The sequence below is a fragment of the Triticum aestivum genome, chromosome 2A (genome assembly GCF_018294505.1).
Source record: "Triticum aestivum cultivar Chinese Spring chromosome 2A, IWGSC CS RefSeq v2.1, whole genome shotgun sequence".
Lineage (NCBI taxonomy): Eukaryota > Viridiplantae > Streptophyta > Magnoliopsida > Poales > Poaceae > Triticum > Triticum aestivum.
Window position 1 is genome coordinate 154,001,110 of NC_057797.1, and position 21,882 is coordinate 154,022,991.

At 45.6% G+C, this 21,882-nt stretch overlaps 1 protein-coding gene across 1 annotated transcript; it reads left to right on the top strand.

Annotated features, from left to right (window-relative positions):
* Positions 1 to 14,393: 14,393 nt before the first annotated feature.
* Positions 14,394 to 18,087, top strand: LOC123188109 (5-formyltetrahydrofolate cyclo-ligase, mitochondrial). Its single transcript, XM_044600146.1, has 7 exons — positions 14,394 to 14,687; positions 15,056 to 15,193; positions 15,274 to 15,435; positions 15,550 to 15,591; positions 15,700 to 15,745; positions 16,864 to 16,934; positions 17,697 to 18,087. Exons 1-7 carry the CDS (start codon positions 14,438 to 14,440, stop codon positions 17,828 to 17,830), a joined length of 843 nt encoding a protein of 280 aa, XP_044456081.1. The 5' UTR covers positions 14,394 to 14,437; the 3' UTR covers positions 17,831 to 18,087.
* Positions 18,088 to 21,882: the final 3,795 nt, after the last annotated feature.

A 21,882-nucleotide genomic window follows, 5' to 3' on the forward strand; every position in this document is an offset into this window, starting at 1 on the left:
AAATAAAGACATGGATGGATAGAGCACCACAATGTTAACAAAACCTCCTTACTGATCATCCTCAAAAGAGGCACGGATCACTAGGAAACAACATGAACATATGGTATAACAACAAAATCAGGGCAAGGACTTAGTGAAATTCTAAGTCCCTGAAATCAGCATCAACGATTACGCTACTTTGCAAGCTTGTTCTAGTCACCACAAATATCAGAAAAATACATGGCATACACGCCTGTAAAGATAGCATGGCATTTAACAAAACACATGTAGAGCTCAGGATCATAGCATGCACACATTAATCATGGCAAAAATGACAAAAGGCTAATTGCTGAAACAGATCTGACATATTCCTCACATAGCCCTCTTCCAACAGCATTTCGGGCATCAAGATGAGCTCAAATGAAAATGATGCAATGAGATGAAATGATGGTACTCATCGAGACGAACATTTTGATATGCTACACGCACGAATCGGAGTTACGGATGAAGAGTTATGGCATGATGAAGATTGCAAAAAAATAACAAGAGGAGAGGGAAAAAGTCAACCCCGACTAGGGTTTACTGTAGCGGCGATCTCAGATCTGGCAAGAGGCACTGTAGCTGACGGTGCTCGAGGTCGCCGGCGAGTGCGGTGGTCACCGGAGGAGAGCTTCCGGCGACAGGGCGGCGGGCCCGGCGAGAGGGAAGCGGCGGCGCGGCTCTGCGGGGCGTCGGGACGCCGCGGCAACGTCAGCGAGGCAGGGGCGGTGAGGTGGCGATAGAGGCCGCGGTGGCCAGCGATGGTGGACGCGGTGGTGCGAGGCAAGTTCGGCGAGGGCGGGCGCCAGCTCGGGGGAAGGGGAAGCAAGCGCAGGCGGCGCTCGGCTCGGCCGGGGAGGGCCCCTCGCGGGCTTCGGCGGGCCGCGGTGGGAGGCGCCGACAGAATGACACGTGGCAGCCTACGAGTGGCTGCGGGCGGCGGCGGAGAGGCGTCCGACGTGGGCGGACATGTCCAGCGCGGCGCGAGGAGGATTCTAGGGTTAGGGGAGAGGATACCCGGGATTTTTGTGAGGGGACCTATTTATAGAGGTAGGAGGAGCTAGGAAGCTCCAAATCAGGTGCGGTTTTCGGCCACGCGATCGTGATCGAATGCTCTAGATGATGGAGAGGGTTTAGGTGGCTTTTGGGCCAGTTTGGAGAGGTGTTGGGCTGCAAAACACACGAGGCCTTTTCAGTCCCTCGGTTAACCGTTGGAGTATCGAACGAAATCCAAATGGCATGAAACTTGACAGGCGGTCTACCGGTAGTAAACCAAGGCCGGATGGCAAGTATCGGTCCAAACCGGAAATGTTTAACCCCCACACACGAAAAGAGGTAGAAAGGGGCACCGGGTGACATAGGAGCGCCGGAATGCAAAACGGACAACGGGGAAAATGCTCGGATGCATGAGATGAACACGTATGCGAATGCAATGCACATGATGACATGATATGAGATGCATGACAAAGACAACAACACACGGAGACAAAAACCCGACAACGACGAAATGAAATAACTTAGTGCCGGAAACGGCAAGAGTTGGAGTACAGATAAGGTAAATTACATCCGGGGTGTTACAACACTCCACCACTACGGAAGGATCTCGTCCCGAGATCTAGGACTGGAGAAACTCCGGGTACTCAGAACGGAGGTGATCCTCGCGTTCCCAGGTGGCTTCGCGGTCGGAATGGTGTGACCACTTGACTTTGAGGAATTTGATTGACTTATTACGAGTCTTGCGCTTAGTTTCTTCAAGAATAGCAACTGGGTGCTCACGATAAGAAACGTCTTCTTGGAGATCAATGTCTTCGAAGTTGACGGTACGGTCAGGGGTCTTGAAGCACTTGCGGAGCTGAGAGACATGGAACACGTCGTGCACATTTGCAAAGTTGGAGGGAAGCTCGAGTTGATAGGCGAGATCGCCTCTCTAGCTGACGATCTTGAAAGGATCCACGTATCTAGGGGCAAGCTTCCCTTTGATACCGAAGCGACGAGTACCTTTCATTGGAGAGACGCGGAGGTAAACATGGTCTCTGATCTCGAAAGCCAAATCACGATGCTTACTATCATAGTAGCTCTTCTGGCGTGATTGCGCTACTTTGAGGTTATCACGAATGACTTTGCACATCTCTTCTGCCTCTGTGATCAAGTCATTTCCAAGAAGTTGACGTTCACTAGTCTCTGACCAGTTAAGAGGAGTACGACAATTCCTGCCATAGAGAATTTCAAATGGGGCCTTGCCCGAACTCGCTTGAAAGCTGTTGTTGTAGGAAAACTCGGCATATGGAAGACAATCTTCCCACTTCATACCGAAAGACATAACGCAAGCCCTGAGCATATCTTCGAGAATCTGATTGACATGCTCGACTTGGCCGCTAGTTTTAGGATGAAAAGCTATGCTGAAATGGATGTCGGTGCCCATGGCCTTCTGAAAAGAATCCCAAAACTTCAAGGTGAAGATGCTGCCACGATCTGAAGAAATCAACTGCGGAATGCCGTGCAGAGAGACAATCCGAGAGGTATAAAGCTCCGCCAATTGAGCTGGTATGATAGACTCTTTGATAGGAAGGAAATGAGCCACTTTAGTGAGTTTGTCGATGACAACGAAGATAGCATCATTGCCACACTTGGACTTTGGAAATCCCGTCACGAAGTCCATCTCAATGTGGTCAAACTTCCATTCTGGAATGGCAAGAGGTTGGAGGAGACTAGCTGGTCGTTGGTGTTCTGCCTTCACTCTTCTGCAGACATCACATTCATTCACGAACTGAGCAATCTCACGCTTCATTCGAGTCCACCAATACGACTGCTTGAGGTCCTGGTACATCTTTGTACTTCCAGGGTGGATAGAGAGGAGTGAATTGTGAGCCTCGTTCATAATGACTTTATGAAGGTCACCTTTAGGCACAACAATGCGATCCTCGAAGAATAGAGTATCCTTGTCATCAAGGCGATAGCACTTGTACTTGGGTTGACTCTTGGCAATCCCAATCTTCACCTTCTTCACCATAGCATCAAGAAGTTGAGCCTCGCGAATCTGATCTTCCAAAGTAGGAGAGACTTGAAGGTTGGCGAGGACACCTTGAGGAACAACTTGCAGATTGAGTTTGCCGAAAGCTTCACAAAGCTCGGGTTGGTAAGGCTTGAGAATCAGACTGTTGCAGTAAGCCTTCCTGCTCAATGCGTCAGCAATTACATTGGCCTTGCCCGGAGTATATTCGATGCTTGGATTATACTCTTGAATCATTTCGACCCAACGAGTCTGCCTGAGGTTGAGATTTGGCTGAGTGAAGATGTACTTGAGACTCTTGTGGTCAGTGAAGATGTCCACTTTTCTTCCCAATAAGAGATGTCTCCAAGTCAAAAGAGCGTGAACAACTGCCGCCAACTCGAGGTCATGAGTGGGGTAGTTCTTCTCGTTGGGCTTCAACTGGCGAGAAGTATAAGACACAACGTTCTTCTCTTGCATCAACACTGCACCAAGACCTTGAAGAGAGGCATCATAGAAGACCTCGAACGGTTTGGATTCATCAGGAGGACTCAGAACTGGAGCAGTGACTAATTTCTCTTTCAAAGGTGTTGAAAGCGATGTCACATTCAGGAGACCAAACGTACTTGACGTGCTTCTGGAGAAGGTTTGAAAGAGGCTTTGTGATCTTTGAGAAGTTCTCAACGAACCTTTGACAGTAGCTTGCGAGACCAAGGAAGCTGCGGAGTTGCTTCACATTCTGAGGTGGTTCCCAATTCACAATTGCAGACACCTTCTCAGGATTCACCGCTATGCCCTTGGCAGAGATGATATGTCCAAGATAGAGAACCTCATCGAGCCAAAGCTCGCACTTTGAAAACTTGGCGTAGAACTGATGTTCTCTGAGCTTATCCAGCACCAAACGTAAGTGCTTCGCATGATCTTCCTTGTTCTTGGAAAAGACCAAAATGTCATCGAGGTAGACCAAGACGAAGTCATTTGTGTAGGGGTTGAAGATGAAGTTCATCATGCGAGAGAAAGTCGGAGGAGAGTTGACGAGGCCAAAAGACATGGCAGTGTATTCATATGAACCATAGCTTGTTCTGAATGCCGTCTTGGGGATATCTTGCTCACGAATTCAAATCTGGTGATAGCCCATACGGAGATCAAGCTTGGAGAATACTTGAGCACCTTTGAGTTGTTCAAACAGCTCGTTGATGTTGGGAAGTGGGTACTTGTTCTTTATAGTCTTCTTGTTCAATGGACGGTAGTCGACACAATGTCGGTCCGTTCCATACTTCTTCTTCACAAAAAGAACTCCACAACCCCACGGAGAAGAACTAGGTCGGATGCGACCCATTCGCTCTTGAATATCGAGTTGCTTCTTCAGCTCCTTCAACTCTTCAGGTCCAAGCTTGTAAGGACGTTTGCAAACAGGTTCCGTGTCAGGCTCAAGATCGATGACAAATTCAACTGGCCGGTGCGGAGGCATTCCTGGAAGCTCTTCTGGAAAGACGTCTTGATATTCGCAAACGACCGGAATTTGAGAGATGGCATCCAGCTCGCCCTTCTCATTGAGAGAAAACAGACGGATTGTATTATCCCGAGCAGCAAAGATAATTACATCCTTAGACGAATGAGTCAATTGAATCTGCCTGGCTGCACAATCAAGCTAAGCCTTGTGCTTAGAAAGCCAGTCCATTCCAAGAATAAGATCAATATCCAAGTTACCAAGGACCATTGGAGAAGCCAGAAACTTGAAATCACCCATCATGATAGAAATATCCGGAACCATCATGCTAGAACTCACATGCCTAGCCAGAGAAACAACTTGCAATACTTTAGGTAATGCCTTAGTCCCAAAATTGTTCTCCGATGCAAATGGGAATGACATGAAAGAATGCGATGCACCAGAGTCAAAAAGTACTTTAGTTGGAATATCGTTAACAGGAAGGTTACCCATGATGACATCTGACAAGTCCTTTGCCTGAGTTGCATTCATCAAGTTGACCTTGGCATGCTTGGGGTTATGCTTGACCACAACTGTACTTGCATATCTCACTTGAGGAGGAGGTAATGCCTTAGTCCCAAAATTGTTCTCCGATGCAAATGGGAATGACATGAAAGAATGCGATGCACCAGAATCAAATAGTACTTTAGCTGGAATATCGTTAACAGGAAGGTTACCCATGATGACATCTGACGAGTCCTCTGCCTGAGCTGCATTCATCTAGTTAACCTTGGCGTGCTTGGGGTTATGCTTGACCACAGCTATACTTGCAGATCTCACAGGAGGAGGAGGAGGGAGGCGCCTCTAATTGAAGCATTTGTTGGCATAGTGACCCTTCTATTGGCACTTGTTGCACGTGACCTCCGAGAGCGGACAGTGATATGGAGCACTTGATCTTGGAGCTTGAGACGATGTCTTGTTCTGAAAGCCAGGGTTGGGTGGGTGGGAAGATCCACTGCCACCTTTGCTCTTCTACTGATAAGGCTGACGAAACGGAGGAGGCGGCGGCCAATACTTCTGCTGCTTAGCCACTTGAGTTGAGGAAGAAGGAGTTGCATCTCTGACTCGCTTCTTGGAAGCATCGCACTTCAGTTGAGCAGTCTCTTGCTTCATTGCCATATTGTAGAACTCACCGTACTTCTTGGGCTCAAAAAGGACGAGAGCTAGCTGGAGTTCTTCTCTGTGACCACCCCTGAACTGGTATATCATGCTCTTCTCGTCAGGGACGTCTTGCTTAGAAAAATGAGCGATCTTCTCAAATATGATGTTGCACTGGTAAACAGACATAGTGCCTTGCTTCAGGTTGCGGAATTCCTCACGCTTGCTCTCAACCACACTTTGAGGAATATGATGAGCTTTGAAGTCTTGACGGAATTCATCCCAGGTAATCACACGGCCTCCTCTGGAATCTTTGTACTGCTGAAACCATTCTGCAGCTTGGTCTTTGAGTTGGAAGGAGGCGAACTTGATAAAGTCCTCAGGCCTGACGTTACTGCACTCGAAATGCTTGCATATGTCCACGAGCCAATCATCAGCGTCTGTTGCCTCAACACAATTGCTGAAGGTCTTTGGCTGGTTAGCAAGGAACTTGTTGAGTGTAGCAAACTGATTCTAATTGTTGCCATGGCCCTGGTTCCCTTGGTTGCGCTCTTGAAGAAGTTGCATGATCAGCTGTGTGTTTGCATTGGTAGCGGCCATCACAGCTTGCCATGCCTCCGGAGGTGGAGATGGTGGTGGCGGATCAGGATTCGGAGTCGTGCGCGTTGGAGGAGCCATCCTGAAGAGGTTGACATCCGTTAGCATCTTGACAGACAAATATTGAAGCTGAATCAAACGGGTTGAAATTGCAACATAAAGTCTTCACATCCGAACAAAAAGAATGAATGCATTCCAATTGAAATGGTCACATTTCCATAAATTGAGAAGCCACTTAGAATTGAGGTAGAAGAAAAACAACAAGGTACGGACAAGAACAAATACTTGGTGAGGATTACCCAATCCCAAACCAAATATCCGCGGAAGAAGAACTAGAGCTACAAGAATTCCCACCTATGAAACTCCCGAACCTTTCCGGTTATGCAATCAGGTGTTGGGGATACAGGGGAAGCATAATATCTCACCCAAATCTAGCAAATCCTACATCCAGCTGTATCCATCCTTCAACACATAACCGAGAAAAACTTCGGAAATCATCTACCTCAACCTTCAAAAAGCATCTGTTATACAAGTTATGACCATAATCCTGAACTCCCGCCCCAGTATTGGGTGGCGTCGAGGTTATCTCACCAACAACTGCATAAAAGAGATTTTCGATGTCGGCGAAACTCAGGTGTTCCAGAATCTCAATGATAAAATTGTGACGACAACACCTCGGAGCTCAACTCCCCTGGACACTACCACAACCCCTAAATGACAGGAGGCACCAAGAACAATGTTCTCGTCACAAATCGATCGGAACGATTCCAAGGTACCCGCGTGATCCTAAAAAAATAGTGAAATTTGAGAAGAGAAGAGTCCAAACTCTACGTCAGGATGTCTCACCAGAGCGACGAAGGGACTGGGGAGTAAAAAGAATTCCTAACTCTCCGATATATATAATCCTAAATGACTCAAAATATTTTTCTAGACTCAACAACGCCAGCGATTCGATCAAGCAGGGGGCTCCTAAGGTCGGGGAAGGCTCTGATTACCAACTTGTAACGCCCTCGATGCGGCTATATCTCCTACGTGTCGAAGCACGACTTAGAGGCATAACCGCATTGAAAGCAATGTCGCAAGTAAGGTAATCTTCACAACAACCCATGTAAATAAATAAAAGGGGAAAAGATACATAGTTGGCTTACACTCGCCATGTCACACAAATACATGAATAACATTACATTCATCCAATACACTCATGGTCCGACTACGGTACCAAAATAAAGATCAACGCCCACATGCGACACGGTCCCCGATCGCCCAACCTGGGCACCACTACTGATCATCTGGGAAAGACACATAGTAACGACGAGAGTCTTCATCAAACTCACACTTAAGCTCAAGCGCATCGTCTGGAGCGGTATCATCGGTCCCTGCATCTGGTTTGGAAGTAATCTGTGAGTCACGGGGACTCAGCAATCTCGCACCCTCGCGATCAAGACTATTTAAGCTTATAGGTAAGACAAGGTATGATGTGGAGCTGCAGCAAGCGACTAGCATATATGGTGGCTAACATACGCAAATGAGAGCGAGAAGAGAAGGCAAAAGCACGGTCGAACAACTATGATCAAGAAGTGATCCTAGAACAACCTACGTCAAGCATTACTCCAACACCGTGTCCACTTCCCAGACTCCGCCGAGAAGAGACCATCACGGTTACACACGCGGTTGGTGCATTTTAAATTAAGTTTCATGTTATCTACAACCGGACATTAACAAATTCCCATCTGCCCATAACCGCGGGCACGGCTTTCGAAAGTTCAAATCCCTGCAGGGGAGTCCAAACTTAGCCCATCACAAGCTCTCACGGTCAACGAAGGATATTCCTTCTCCCAAGACAATCCGATCAGACTCGGCATCCCGGTTACAAGACATCCTCAACAATGGTAAAACAAGTCCAGCAACACCGCCCGAATGTGCCGACAAATCCCGATAGGAGCTGCACATATCTCGTTCTCAGGGCACACTCAGATGAGACTAGCTACGAGTAAAACCAACCCTCAAGTTTCCCCGAGGTGGCCCCGCAGGCAGCTCAGTCGGACCAACACTCAGAGGAGCACTGGCCCAGGGAGGGGTTTAAATAAAGATGACCCTTGGGCTCCGGAAACTCAAGGGGAAAAGAGGCTAGGTGGAAAATGGTAAAACCAAGGTTGGGCATTGCTGGAGGAGTTTTATTCAAGGCGAACTGTCAAGGGGTTCCCATAATAACCCAACCCTGTAAGGAACACAAAATCCGGGAACATAACACCGATATGACGGAAACTAGGGCGGAAGAGTAGAACCAAACACTAGGCAAAAGGCCGAGCCTTCCACCCTTTACCAAGTATATAGATTCATTAAGATAAACAAGATAATATGGTGATATCCCAACAATAAACAATGTTCCATCAAGGAACGATCTCCAATCTTCACCTGCAACTAGCAGCGCTATAAGAGGAGCTGAGCAAAGCGGTAACATAGCCAAACAACTGTTTGCTAGGACATGGTGGGTTAGAGGTTTGACTTGGCAATATGGGAGGCATGGTAAGCAAGTGGTAGGTATTGTAGCATAGGCATAGCAAAAGAGCGAGCATCTAGCAAGCAAAGATAGAAGTGATTTTGAGGGTATGGTCATCTTGCCTGCAAAGTTGTCAGAGTTGACTTGATCCTCGTAAGCAAACTCAACGGGCTCCTCCTTCACGAACTCGTCTCCTGGCTCTACCCAAACAAGAACAACAAGCAAACGGAACACAATCAACCACGTGCAATGCTCAAACAACATGATGCAAACATGGTATGATATGCGGGATGCGGTATGCGATGCATAGGCAAGATTTGCAAAGGAATGATTGAACCTGGCCTCAACTTGGAAATCCAAGAGTGCCACTGGAAAGGTGAGGTGATTTCGGTTGAAATCGATATAAAGATCACCAGAATCGGATGCACGGTTTGGAAATGGCAAGCAAAACAAATATGGCACCGGTCTGCGATAATCAGCAAGTGACCAACTAAATGCATCAAGATAAATATACTACAACATTCAAACATGACAACAAAATACATGACAGGGATCCACTCATGAGGCTTGACAAAAGATGAGCACTGAGCTAGGGCTAATTCATCAATTAACAGGTTCAAACAAGCATGGCAAAAGAGCAAACGATAAGAGGTTTCAGACTCGGTGAAATTAACACAAGTCTGGAATTTATCATCAGGAAGCACACTTTAGAGCATGAAAACTACAAGCTACAGGAACTTAACATGGCAAGGCAAAGCATGGCATGAAGCTACTCAAAGCACTTAACAAAAAGTCTCTTAGTGACCTTGAGCCAAAAGGGATCAGAAAATACAATTGCAAGCATGTGAACATGGAAAAAACATAAACAGATTCAGACTTAGTGAAAAACAGTTAACGAGTAGGCATGTTTACGAGCTCGATGCACTCGCTACAGAGCATGGCATGACAAGCTAACATACACCCATGAAGAAGACATGGCATAGAAGCTAGACATGGAAAGAACAACATCATAGCACGCACGGATCAACAACGACATCCTCGGCAAAATCGCTAAACATGCCAACAATCTGCCAGGATCATTTTATAGCAAAAGTAGAGCTCGATTGACTTAAGCTAGGGTGCTCCATAAATGCAAACAAAGACATGGATGGATAAAGCACCACAATGTTAACAAAACCTCCTTACTGATCATCCTCAAAAGAGGCACGGATCACTAGGAAACAACATGAACATATGGCATAACAACAAAATCAGGACAAGGACTTGGTGAAATTCTAAGTCCCTGAAATCAGCATCAACGATTACGCTACTTTGCAAGCTTGTTCTAGTCATCACAAATATCACGAAAATACATGGCATACACCCATGTAAAGATGGCATGGCATTTAACAAAACACATGTAGAGCTCAGGATCATAGCATGCACACATTAATTATGGCAAAAATGACAAAAGGCTAATTGCTGAAACAGATCTGACATATTCCTCACATAGCCCTCTTCCAACAGCATTTCGGGCATCAAGATGAGCTCAAATGAAAATAATGCAATGAGATGAAATGATGGTACTCATCGAGACGAACATTTTGATATGCTACACGCACGAATCGGAGTTACGGATGCAGAGTTATGGCATGATGAAGATTGCAAAAAAATAACGAGAGGAGAGGGAAAAAGTCAACCGCGACTAGGGTTTACTGTAGCGGCGATCTCAGATCCAGCGAGAGGCACTGTAGCTGACGGCGCGCGAGGTCGCCGGCGAGTGCGGTGGTCACCGGAGCAGAGCCGTCCGGCGATGGGGCGGCAGATCCGGCGAGAGGGAAGCGGCGGTGCGGCTCTATGGGGTGTCGCGACGCCGCGGCGACGTCGGCGAGGCAGGGGCGGCGAGGTGGCGATGGAGGCCGCGGTGGTCGGCGATGGCGGACGCGGTGGCACGAGGCAAGTCCGGCGAGGGCATCGCCGGCTCGGGGAAAGGGGAAGCGGGCGCGAGCGGCGCTCGGCTCGGGCCGGGGAGGGCCCCTCGCCAGCTTCGGCGGGCCGCGGTGGGAAGCGCCGGCGGAGTGACACGTTGCAGCCTACGAGTGGCTGCGGGCGGCAGCGGAGAGGCTTCCGACGCGGGCGGACATGTCCGGTGCGGCGCGAGGAGAATTCTGGTTACGGGGAGAGGAGACCCGGGATTTTTGTGAGGGGACCTATTTATAGAGGTAGGAGGAGTTAGGAAGCTCCAAATGAGGTGCGGTTTTCGGCCACGCGATTGTGATCGAACGCTCTAGATGATGAAGAGGGTTTAGGTGGGTTTTGGGCCAGTTTGGAGAGGTGTTGGGCTGCAACACACACGAGGCCTTTTCGGTCCCTCGGTTAACCGTTGGAGTATCAAACGAAGTCTAAATGGCACGGAACTTGACAGGCGGTCTACCGGTAGTAAACCAAGGCCGCATGGAAATTGTCGGTCCAAACCGGAAATTTTTAACCCCCCCACACGAAAATAGGTAGAAAGGGGCACCGGGGTGACATAGGAGCGCCGGAATGCAAAATGAACAACGGGGAAAATGCTCGGATGCATGAGACGAACACGTATGCGAATGCAATGCACATGATGACATGATATGAGATGCATGATAAAGACAACAACACACGGAGACAAAAATCCGACAACGACGAAATGAAATAACTTAGTGCCGAAAACGGCAAGAGTTGCAGTACAGATAAGATATATTACATCCGGGGTGTTACATTGGGCTGGACTAGGCCTGCTTGCTACTGCATCATGACCCAAAAAGCTACAGTAATATTTCCTATTTTTTTTCTATTTCCTATTTGATTTGGACCCACCTGTAAGGACGTAAGGGCAAAAATGTCAAATAAATGGCCAGATACTGGTCAAACAACTTTGACTGGACGAAAACGGCATCGAAGGGCATTTATATAAGTGCAACCAACGGAAGAGGGGCAAATTTGAGCATGCTTCAAAACTAGGGGTCAATTTGAGTAGTGGGTTCGAGTTAGGGTCACAAATGTAACTGTTCCTTTTTTTCTTCCTTGGCACCCCACCAAAATTTTCTAATCAAAGAATTAATGTGTTCGCAAAGTCCTCTAGGCAACTAAAAGTAGGACATTGAGTCAATAGAAAAACGGATTTGATAAGAACATTCTTCCCACAAGATGACTAAAGTTTTTCCAACCATCCATATACCTTATTCCAGATGCGATCTTTTAAATACTTGAAGGTGCCTTTTTTTATCTGCCTACTTCTAAGGGCATATCAAGGTATTTTTCACTAAGAGATTCATTGCAAACACTAAGCTCAGGTTTAATCAAGTCCTTAGTGACATGAGGGCGCCCTTTGCTGAAAAATTGAGCGTTCCTCACTATTAATACTTCGCCCCAAAGCCCAACAATAAGTTTCCAAAAGGTGTGACACATCTCTCACCCCTTCCTAGCTTGCTTGACAAAATAACAGGTTGTCATCTGCAAACAATAGTTGGTTAACCGATGAAACTGATTGAGCTACTTTTAAACCTGTAAGATGCGATGACCGATCACTAACTTTTAGAAGGCACGGAAGGCCCTCTGCTGCTAGCAAGAAAAGGTACGGTGAAAGACGATCTCCCTGATGAATCCTTCTCGAAGGCTTAAATTCTTTTGACATTGAACAAAACTGCAAAAGATATCGAGCTGACCATGCCCATCACCACAAAAATCCACTAGGGGTAAAGCCCAACTTTTCCATGATAGTTTGAAGGTACGACCACTCAACACCATCGTAGGTTTTCATCATGTCCAAGCTTAGAGTGTAGAATCGATGTTTCTTTGCTTTATTTATCTTCATATTCATAAAATGAAGACACTCATAAAAAGAAATAATATTGTTAGTGATCAACCGGTCAGGGACAAATGCAGACTACAAACGACCGCCAGGAGCAACAGTGAGGAACCTGCTAAGTGAGTTGGCCCACTAGTCATCGCCCGTAGGCGATTCCTGTTAGAAATTGGTACGGGCGACACATAGCTGGGGCCCAAATCTCATAGTAACAACTGTGTCTTGAACGGGTGGGCCTGGTATTGAACAGCGGACTCCACTGTGCATCATCCTTTTTTTTTTAGATTGAGAAGACAGGAGCTCCTACTGGACGCTCTTTGCGTCAAATTGGTGTCGCGACGCACAGGAAGGCAGCCTGACTGGGCCGGCCCATCAATCTGTACCGCGTGAGAAAAAAAGGGAAAGCAAAAACTGAGCCAGGCATGATCCTAGGAATCGAACAGGCGACCATACGATTGCGACCGCGTGCTCCTTGCCACTCCAGCTGACAAGCGTCTTACATGTGGCACAACATTGCATATCTAAAATAACTTAGGACCCCGTACAACCAAACAAATCTACTAATACGAGCAGGAATTAGTTACTGTAGCGAACATCTTAAAAGCAAAATGTACTTTTTTTGGGAACTGCACAACCAGACATTTTTTTGCATATGCCCAAAAATTTTGAAATCGCAGAAAATGTTTTTGAAAAACGCAAATCATTTTTTTTTGTAAGTTGTGAACAAATTATGAAATTCCAAACAAAATTTTGAAGCACGAACATTTTTTAAATTTTGATTAAAATGTTTAAAAAATGGAAAATTCGTGAAATTACAAGCTAAAAACTGAAACCACGAACATTTTTTGAATTTCAGAACAAAAATTAAAAAATAGAACATTTTAAGAAATATCCAACACAAATTTAAACCGCAAACATTTCTTGAAATTATTGAACACTTTTTGAAATGCGAACATTTTTTGCATTTTAGAAAATTTCTGAACAAAAAGTTGAAAACGTGATTCTTTTTTGAATCTGTGAACATTTTTTGAAAACGGAAACATTATTTTGGAAAACACGAACAATTTTTGAAAAATGGGAATTAAAATGTGAAATTCCAAAAAAATGAAAATTTGAAAACGCGAACTTTTTTTGAAAATGACGAACAAATGTTGAAACTCCGAACAAATTTTGTACATTTTTTGAAAAGAATGGCAGTTTTTTTGAACATGTGAACAAAAAATATTCGAAATCCCAAACAATTTTTTGAAATATTGAACATTGAACATAAATGTGTGAACAAGTTTTTGAAACGGGAACATTTTACAAAACTCACGAACAAAAATTTCAAACACGAACATTTTTTGGAAAATGCGAACAAAATTTTAAATTGAAACATATATTGAAACTCACAAAAAAATTGAAAAATACAAACATTTTTCTTAAATTTGCGAACAAACTTTGCAAAGTTGTGAAATTTTGAAAAAAACATAAAGAAAAGAAACAGAAACTAAAAAAGGAAAAGAAATAAAAAAAGGAAAAAGAGAAAAAGAGAAATAAAAACAATAGAAGCCAAAAAGAACCAGAAAAAACGATACAGGAAAAAACCCGGTTCAGGGAACCTTCTAGAAGGTGCCCAAGACCGGCTGGACGCACTACCTATGAGTGAGCCGGCCCATGTCTGTCGCTCGCTGCGCTGCTCTGTGCGATTGATCGACAGTTCGCCGCAGCGAGCGGCGCGAATAGGATTTTCCTGACCACTGAACATCATCCGTGCAGAAGAATAAACAACTTGGGCCGGGCCGGCAAAGCAAATCACCTAAGAAAACCTGCAGTGGGCGGCCCGCTCCGCCCGCGCACCCGTGGCCGTGGAATCCAGCGGCAGCGGCAGAGAGATGGCCGCGCAGGTGAGCGTGGGACACGGCGGCACGACGGCACGAGGAGGCGGGGATGATAAAAAATGCAGTGTCCTCGCTGATGGTGCGCCTCCTCCACCTGCCCCGCGCCGCCCCCACCCCCACCTACCGCCCCCTCCTCCCGCTCTCTCCCCCGCGGCTGCGAGTGGCCGCGTCGGCCTCGCCACCCCTCGCCGCCATGTCGACGGCGGCGCAGCAGGCGGTCACGGATCAGAAGCGCGCGGTGCGGTCCGACGTGCGCAGGGCGCTCAAGGCCCTCTCCCCCGATCAGCGCACCAGCGAAGGTCACTCCTCCCCTGTCGCCTGGCTCGGAACAGCGTTGCCCACAAGCTGCTCGTCGATTTGCCTACTAGAGTGTTAGTGCGGGATAGAAAAGAGTGGTGAAACTTTTAACGCAGGTCAATTTCTCGAGTACTTAGCATCAAAGCGTGTGCCTAGGGATGTATATTGATCTGATGACAAGTGTTAGGGTCAGCAAGTAAAAGGTTCTAGTGGGATTTATGTTGTGATGATTTATCTTTTAAATCTTTGGAGACCTGAAGTGAAATGAGGGCTAGTGTAGTATGCTTCTGTGTTGCAGCATAGTTAGTTTTCTTTAAGTTAATTTTGTTGGTCTATTTATTAACACAGTACAAAACTCTTGTTCTTCCAGATCTGGCTATTCAAAACAATATTTTGAACTCTTCTTGGTTCAAAGCAAGCAAACGGTTGTGTGCCTATATAAGCTGTGCGCAATTACGAGAAGTGGATACATCAAAAATAATAGCAGAAGTTCTATCCTCAGATCCTGGTGAGCCAACTGGGCCCTATGTATATGTAGAAATATGCTCTCTGTAATTTCCTGTCTCTAACAATTTCTTTGGTTTTAAGAACATGATGGACAAGCAAAGGATATCTATGTTCCTCGAGTGGAAGATAAAAACCGCAATATGCGGATGTTCAAAATCACAACCATGGATGATTTAGTTAAAAATTCAATGAACATTCTGGAACCGTCACCATTGGATGCTAGTGGGAATGCTTGTGAAGATGGTATGGAGTTCATTTCCATGTGGAAACTTTACCCTATTTTATTTATTTAAGCTATTTCATCTGTAATGACAGTTGATTTATGTGTTACAACTGAGCCACTTTTAATCCTTACAGTGTTGTCAGCCTCATCCCCTGTCGATCTTTTTGTGTTGCCTGGTAAGCTCTTCATCCTGTGCTACATTCATTTCTGTCATTTATCTTTCTTGGGGTTGCTCAGTCTGTGATATTAGAAATTCAATTGGATAATATTTGTTATTCATGCAGGACAAGCTTTTGACAGAACTGGCCGAAGACTAGGACGTGGTGGAGGGTAGGACTACATGTTACCCTATCATGATATTAACAATAGTGCCTTGTATTGAAGTTGACAATGTACATCTATCGCAAGAAAAAAAGGTTCTCGATGTGCAGTGACATCTTTATCCAACGCCCGACTATGAAATTGTTCCATTTCAAACTTTCAGTGCCAGCTAAAAACGGATTCATGCAGTCTGCTCTGAAACAAATAATATCATGATTTAGAAGCACTAGATGTCATTTCTATATTTTGTTTCACAGGCATATTTTCCATAATGCAGTTCAATAATGCTGAGATTTCAATGCCTTCCGATTTCTGGTGTCAGAGGAGCCTGTTTGTTGGAATGACAGTTACCACATAGAAAATCATATGTATGTGTTGGATGCAGAAACTCCTCGCTAGGGTGATCAACACACATAAAAGCTCTTGGCCTAGCAAACAAATCAATGCTTATCAATCAGTAGACCATCTGAAATCTATAAGCTTATGGTTTTCACCCAGGCTGTGGTGTGTGGATTTAGAACTAATGCACATCAATATGAATCTTGTAGAAAATCCGGGTTTAATGGGATTGGATATTTGACCTTACTTCCTTTTTTAGTTAAGAGTAAAACTCTATGTGCAAACCTTATTTAGCATCGATCTTTTCTTTGTGTATTCTCTAGCTCTGTATAACTCCATCATGCATACTTCTGTTTATTTGTTGGGTACTTCATATACTCCCTCCATTTTTATATACAAGGCCACAAACTCAAATTACTAGTACCAAGACAAAAATTAATGTGTGCTTTACAAGCCAATTTATTTTCCGGTTTACCGGGTTAATTAATAGGGTGCATGCACATTAGAGAAAACTGAGTGGCCATAGGAGAGGAAGTAGGTGAGTGTGTCATTATCATCCACTACATGCATGCTTGTAATTAAGTCATGGGTTACTAGTACGAGGAAACATCATTAATATTTGCCTCGATTATTGTTGGTGGCCTTGTATAAATACAAAATGTGTTTTTCATAGTGGCCTTGTATATAAAAATAGAGGGAGTATTATTTATGCTGAGTTTCACTTGATTTCTTCATTGAATTTTTTCCCTTCATCTAAATTTATGTTGCATGTTTGCCCAATTTTACAGGTACTATGACACTTTCTTGATGAGATACCAAGAACTTGCTAAAGAGAAAGGGTGGAGTCAGCCTCTTCTAGGTATGGCATGCATATTTTCAGAAGTTCAGTTCTTTTACTTTATTTACTTTTCAGGCACAACTTCGCAGGAAGTTGTGGCATTTTAGTTTATTATATTATATTTGTGTAAAATATACTTTTGTTTGCGCTAGATTTTTCCTTGGGGCCATTTCAGTTCCTCTGCCTCGAAAATAAAATCAAATCAAATGTTGAGTAGACTCTGTGGGGGTAGGAGTAGGACCAAAGTGGACAATTTAGAAAATGAGACCATAGAGTAGATAGAGGTATTGGGGCCGTTGTTTGTTTCTCAAAGCTAACATGTTTCACAAACAATGCCACTTATTTCCGAACGGAGGGAGTATGTTGTATTTAATACATTACCATACTGAAACGGACTATCTTAATATGTTTCTTAGTCCAGTGCTTTTGCTCTGTGAGCCACATATGGTGGTTGCGTAGCTGTTGTGCTATTTTGATGCGGACTAATACAGCTGACACACATTTGATGCGTGTTTGAACGAGTGGCAGTTCTCCTATCTCCCTGTTTTAAGCCACAATTCAGCTGATGTAGCAAGTGGTGTTTTTTTTGTATGTGTGCCAACTAGAAGTTCCATACTCACCTTAATTTAATATAACGTTTTTCATTATATATTTCCATGAACTATGTCTAGCAAAATGAGAACACATCTGTTGTTCTGCATTACATAGTTATATTTGATGGTGAGGTCTATCTGTCATTCTCTTTACTAACGATTCATGCTAATGGTTTGCTTATTTTTGAAGTTGCACTTTCATACTCGGTGCAAATTCTGGAGGAAGGCATCATCCCGGTTAACTCAACAGATGTTCCTATTGATGCTCTGGTCACATCCTCTGGAATCATTCCAATCAGTCCTGCAGCACTGGAGAAGGTGTAAATGAAGCTGATTGGTTTCCGCTATGGCCGTGAGTTCCTGACAGTGGACACTCTTTCCTGAACTCCGATTACCAGAGCTGGGAATTGTGTGTTTTGCTCGTGGTTTTGTGTTTCTTTTTCGACCGAGTGAATTCTTGTTGGACAGTAGCATATGTACTCAAAACATGAGCAAAGTTTAGCTGCCATTGTAATGACGCCTTTGTTTGATCAAACAATTGACAAACTCGTATAATATTCTGAAATTGTGTGGTTGCTTCATACATGTACTAACATTTTGCATCTTGGGCGTGTTACGTTTTACAGTTTCAGGTATTATATTGCTCTAAAAAAATTCGCTATGTCAGATGTTTGGTTTCACCTGTAAATTTACTACTAGTACCTCGTGTGTAGTACTATATTTGTACACGAACTTACCACGTAGCAAACGGACCTGGACTCAACTGAGCAGAAGCTGAATACAACATGGCGTGCTAGCCAACTACTCCCTCCGTTCCTAAATATTTGTCTTTTTAGAAATTTCAACCACATACGGATGTATATAGACATATTTTAGAGTGTATATTCACTCATTTTGCTCCGTATGACAAATATTTAGGAACGGAGGGACTATATTTTTGTACACGTTGCATACTTGCATGTCTACTATACCTAATCCGGTTCAAGTCATCACATGTTACAGAAACCATGACAACACAAAATGCAAACCGAATTATGATAACATGAGAATAGATTGGGTTCTCACGCAGTATACATGTTTCTGTAACATGCTGTTTCCATGTTTTCCTCATGGTTTTTGTACTGAATTCGGTGCTGACCAAATTGGCTGAAGTTCCAATGACTGTTCCACTTACTAGGGTTTAAGCTTTTGAGTCAAACTGAGTACACTTTTCAAGAGACTTATGCCAAGTAATGTCAATATCCACAATGCACAAAGCACGTACTCTTCTGGAACTACATTATTGGAGTTCAAAATAGGCAAGTATACATCTGACGTTATTGGTCTGATTTTCTATGGAAACATCAACAACACAATTTAACAAAGACAAGAATGTCTCTGTTATTAAGACAGAGGAGGAATCCACAACTTCATTGATTTGTATATAGTATATGATGGTTACAACTCACATCGAGGAATGCTTAATGGATCCATTGCCTCGCAACAAAAATGCCACTGACTCAAGATCCTATTACAGAATTCCCGGCCATGACATCCATGATCAGGGAGGGATGGTGATCATGGGTTTGAGCACCTAAAGCTCTAGCAAGAACTAGAAAAATGTCAGCATGAACCGATCAGGGCTTGGGCCTTGAGCACATTCTCTAGAGTCATGGAAGGGTCGTTGAAGTAGACGGTCTGCACCATCTTGTCCCTCTCCTGGCGAGCCTCCTCCCGCTGCCGCCGGACCAAGACTTGGCGAGCCGCCGCAATGGCCGCGCGAAACGCATTGTCCGCTTCAAAGGGGTCCTTTGGTTTCGACGGCGGCACTGGGTGAGCTAGCTGCGCGATGCTTGCCGGTGCGATCGCTTGGACCCGCTCGCCGGACTCCTGCTGCTTCTTGGTGACGCCGTGCGGTCCGGGGCGGATGGCACTTTCGCCGCAGCTGAACTTGATCGCTTCAATTGGGCGCACCGCCGGCCTGGTCCTGGTGCATGAAGTTCCCTGGCCGGCCTTCTGCTTGCTGATCACGTTGTCTGCGGCTGCGACCCGGGGAGGAGTCGGAACCGCGTGCGTGGCGAGAAGAGAAGAAACACTTGCGCGCCACGGTTTGCAAATCCATCCATCATTCAAATTCCGGAAGTAATCGGAGGCTCGATGCACGCAGGGGTGTCCGAGAGCACCGCGGCGCGTCCGTTCCACGCCGTGGGTGTTCAGCCTGCGTGCTCTCACTGCGATCCATATTGGCTTGGGATGTGAACTCTTGTTAGTTTTTAAAAAAATCCGGACGTCAATGATACAAACAATTCTCGAAAAAGAAAATGATACAAACAATTTAATGATATTTCAAAATTTTAGCTTTAAAACTTTAGAATACGAGCTCAAACACAACAAACGGTCCAAATGAATCAAACAATCTAAAAAATGGTATGAATGATTATAGATAAAAGGAGTAATTTCCTAGCAACGTGCCATTGGGGCATTTCTGTTTTTTTTTCGCGAATATGCAAAGCTTGCGTATCATTTCATTGATAGAAAGAAATTTGAATGAGTACAATAGGTGGTATAACACATGACACAAACGCAAGGGGTGTGAAAGTACCTGAAGCGAATAGAAAAGAGATGCTCGACCCAAAACATAGAAGAACACAACTAAACTCGTCAACTAGAGAAGCTATCCAACCATCAACTAAACTACCACCATCTTCAAATCGAGCACCTAGGACGTCGCGAGCAAAACAAGACAACACCTTCACGAAGGAGAACGACACCAAGATGCCGTCGTCGTCCGTTCCAGAAAACCGGACCTAGGGTCTTCCCTGATGCTCGAAGAGGGGCACAGATATAATGACCATGGTAGCGCCTCCAAGAAGGGGACGACACACACAGGTGTCGCCGCTACCAGCACAAGATGCAGAGATTTCGCCCTCGTCAAATTCTGAGCAATCGTGCGGGCTTCGAAGGAAGACGAGGTTGCGTGGCTGAGCGGAGTGGAAGGCGGTGGGGATGCAACGGTGGCCGAAGTCCCGAACAAGCAAAATCTGGAAGGGAGTGCAGATCCTGGCCACTGGGAGCGGAGCAGCAGGGGCACCAGTGTGCCCGAGGACCCAGAAGGGGACACAGCTCCTGAAGCATGCCGGAGCCAAAGATGCATCGGGATGGACGGCCAACCAAGATACTAGCAGGGTGGTGGTGTAGCGACGCTGAAGAGCAAGCTAGCCGAAAGGAGCCGGAAACAGCGCAACTTCTAAGGTGCGCCGGGTCCAAGGCTGCGCCGGCCGGCCATGAACGCAGGAAAGGGGCGCAGGTCAATGGCCGCCGAGCTGAAGCCGCCCTTGCAGGGGAAAGCTGAGGAGGACTCACAATCAGCCAAACACACAAACGGCGCACTGCACGAAATAGCCACCGCCGGCCGGGCACAACCAGCCGCCTCCAAGGCTGACACCCGGAGAGGTCGGCCTGGAGCTCGAAGGCAGGGAGGGTCAGGAGGGAGGGGGGTGGGATGGTGCCGCAGCTAGAAGGGCGCGCCTGGCTGCCACAGCAGTCCGGTAGGAGAGCACCCGTCCAGCCAGAGCAGGCCTCCAGAGCGCGTCTGGGGCGGGATGGATCCGCCATAGGGGAGCCGCAGCTGAGGGGGCCACCTGCACCGCCAACCAGTCGGGGGTGTCGGGTGAAGGAAATATGCCCTAGAGGGAATAATAAAGTTATTATTTATTTCCTTATATCATGATAAATGCTTATTACTCATGCTAGAATTGTATTAACCGGAAACATAATACTTGTGTGAATACATAGACAAACAGAGTGTCACTAGTATGCCTCTACTTGACTAGCTCGTTGATCAAAGATGGTTATGTTTCCTAGCCATAGACATGAGTTGTCATTTGATTAACATGATCACATCATTAGGAGAATGATGTGATTGACTTGACCCATTCCGTTATCTTAGCACTCGATCGTTTAGTATGTTGCTATTGTTGGGGAACGTAGTAATTTAAAAAAATTTCCTACGCACACGCAGGATCATGGTGATGCATAGCAACGAGAGGGGAGAGTGTTGTCTACATACCCTTGTAGACCGTTCACAGAAGCATTATATCAACGCGGTTGATGTAGTCGTATCATTTCACGATCCGACCGATCCAAGTACCGAAAGCACGGCACCTCCGAGTTCTGCACATGTTCGGCTCGGTGACGTCCTCGCCTTCTCCGTAGATGAGTTCCGGCAGCACGACGGCGTGGTGACGGTGTTGGTGAAGAACAATCTCCGTAGGGCTTCGCCTAAGCACTACGAAAACTATGACAGAGGATAAACTAGAGGGGACGGGGTTGCCGGCACATGGCTTGGTGTTTCTTGATGTGTCTTGGGTGCTAGCCCTAGCCCTCTATTTATATGT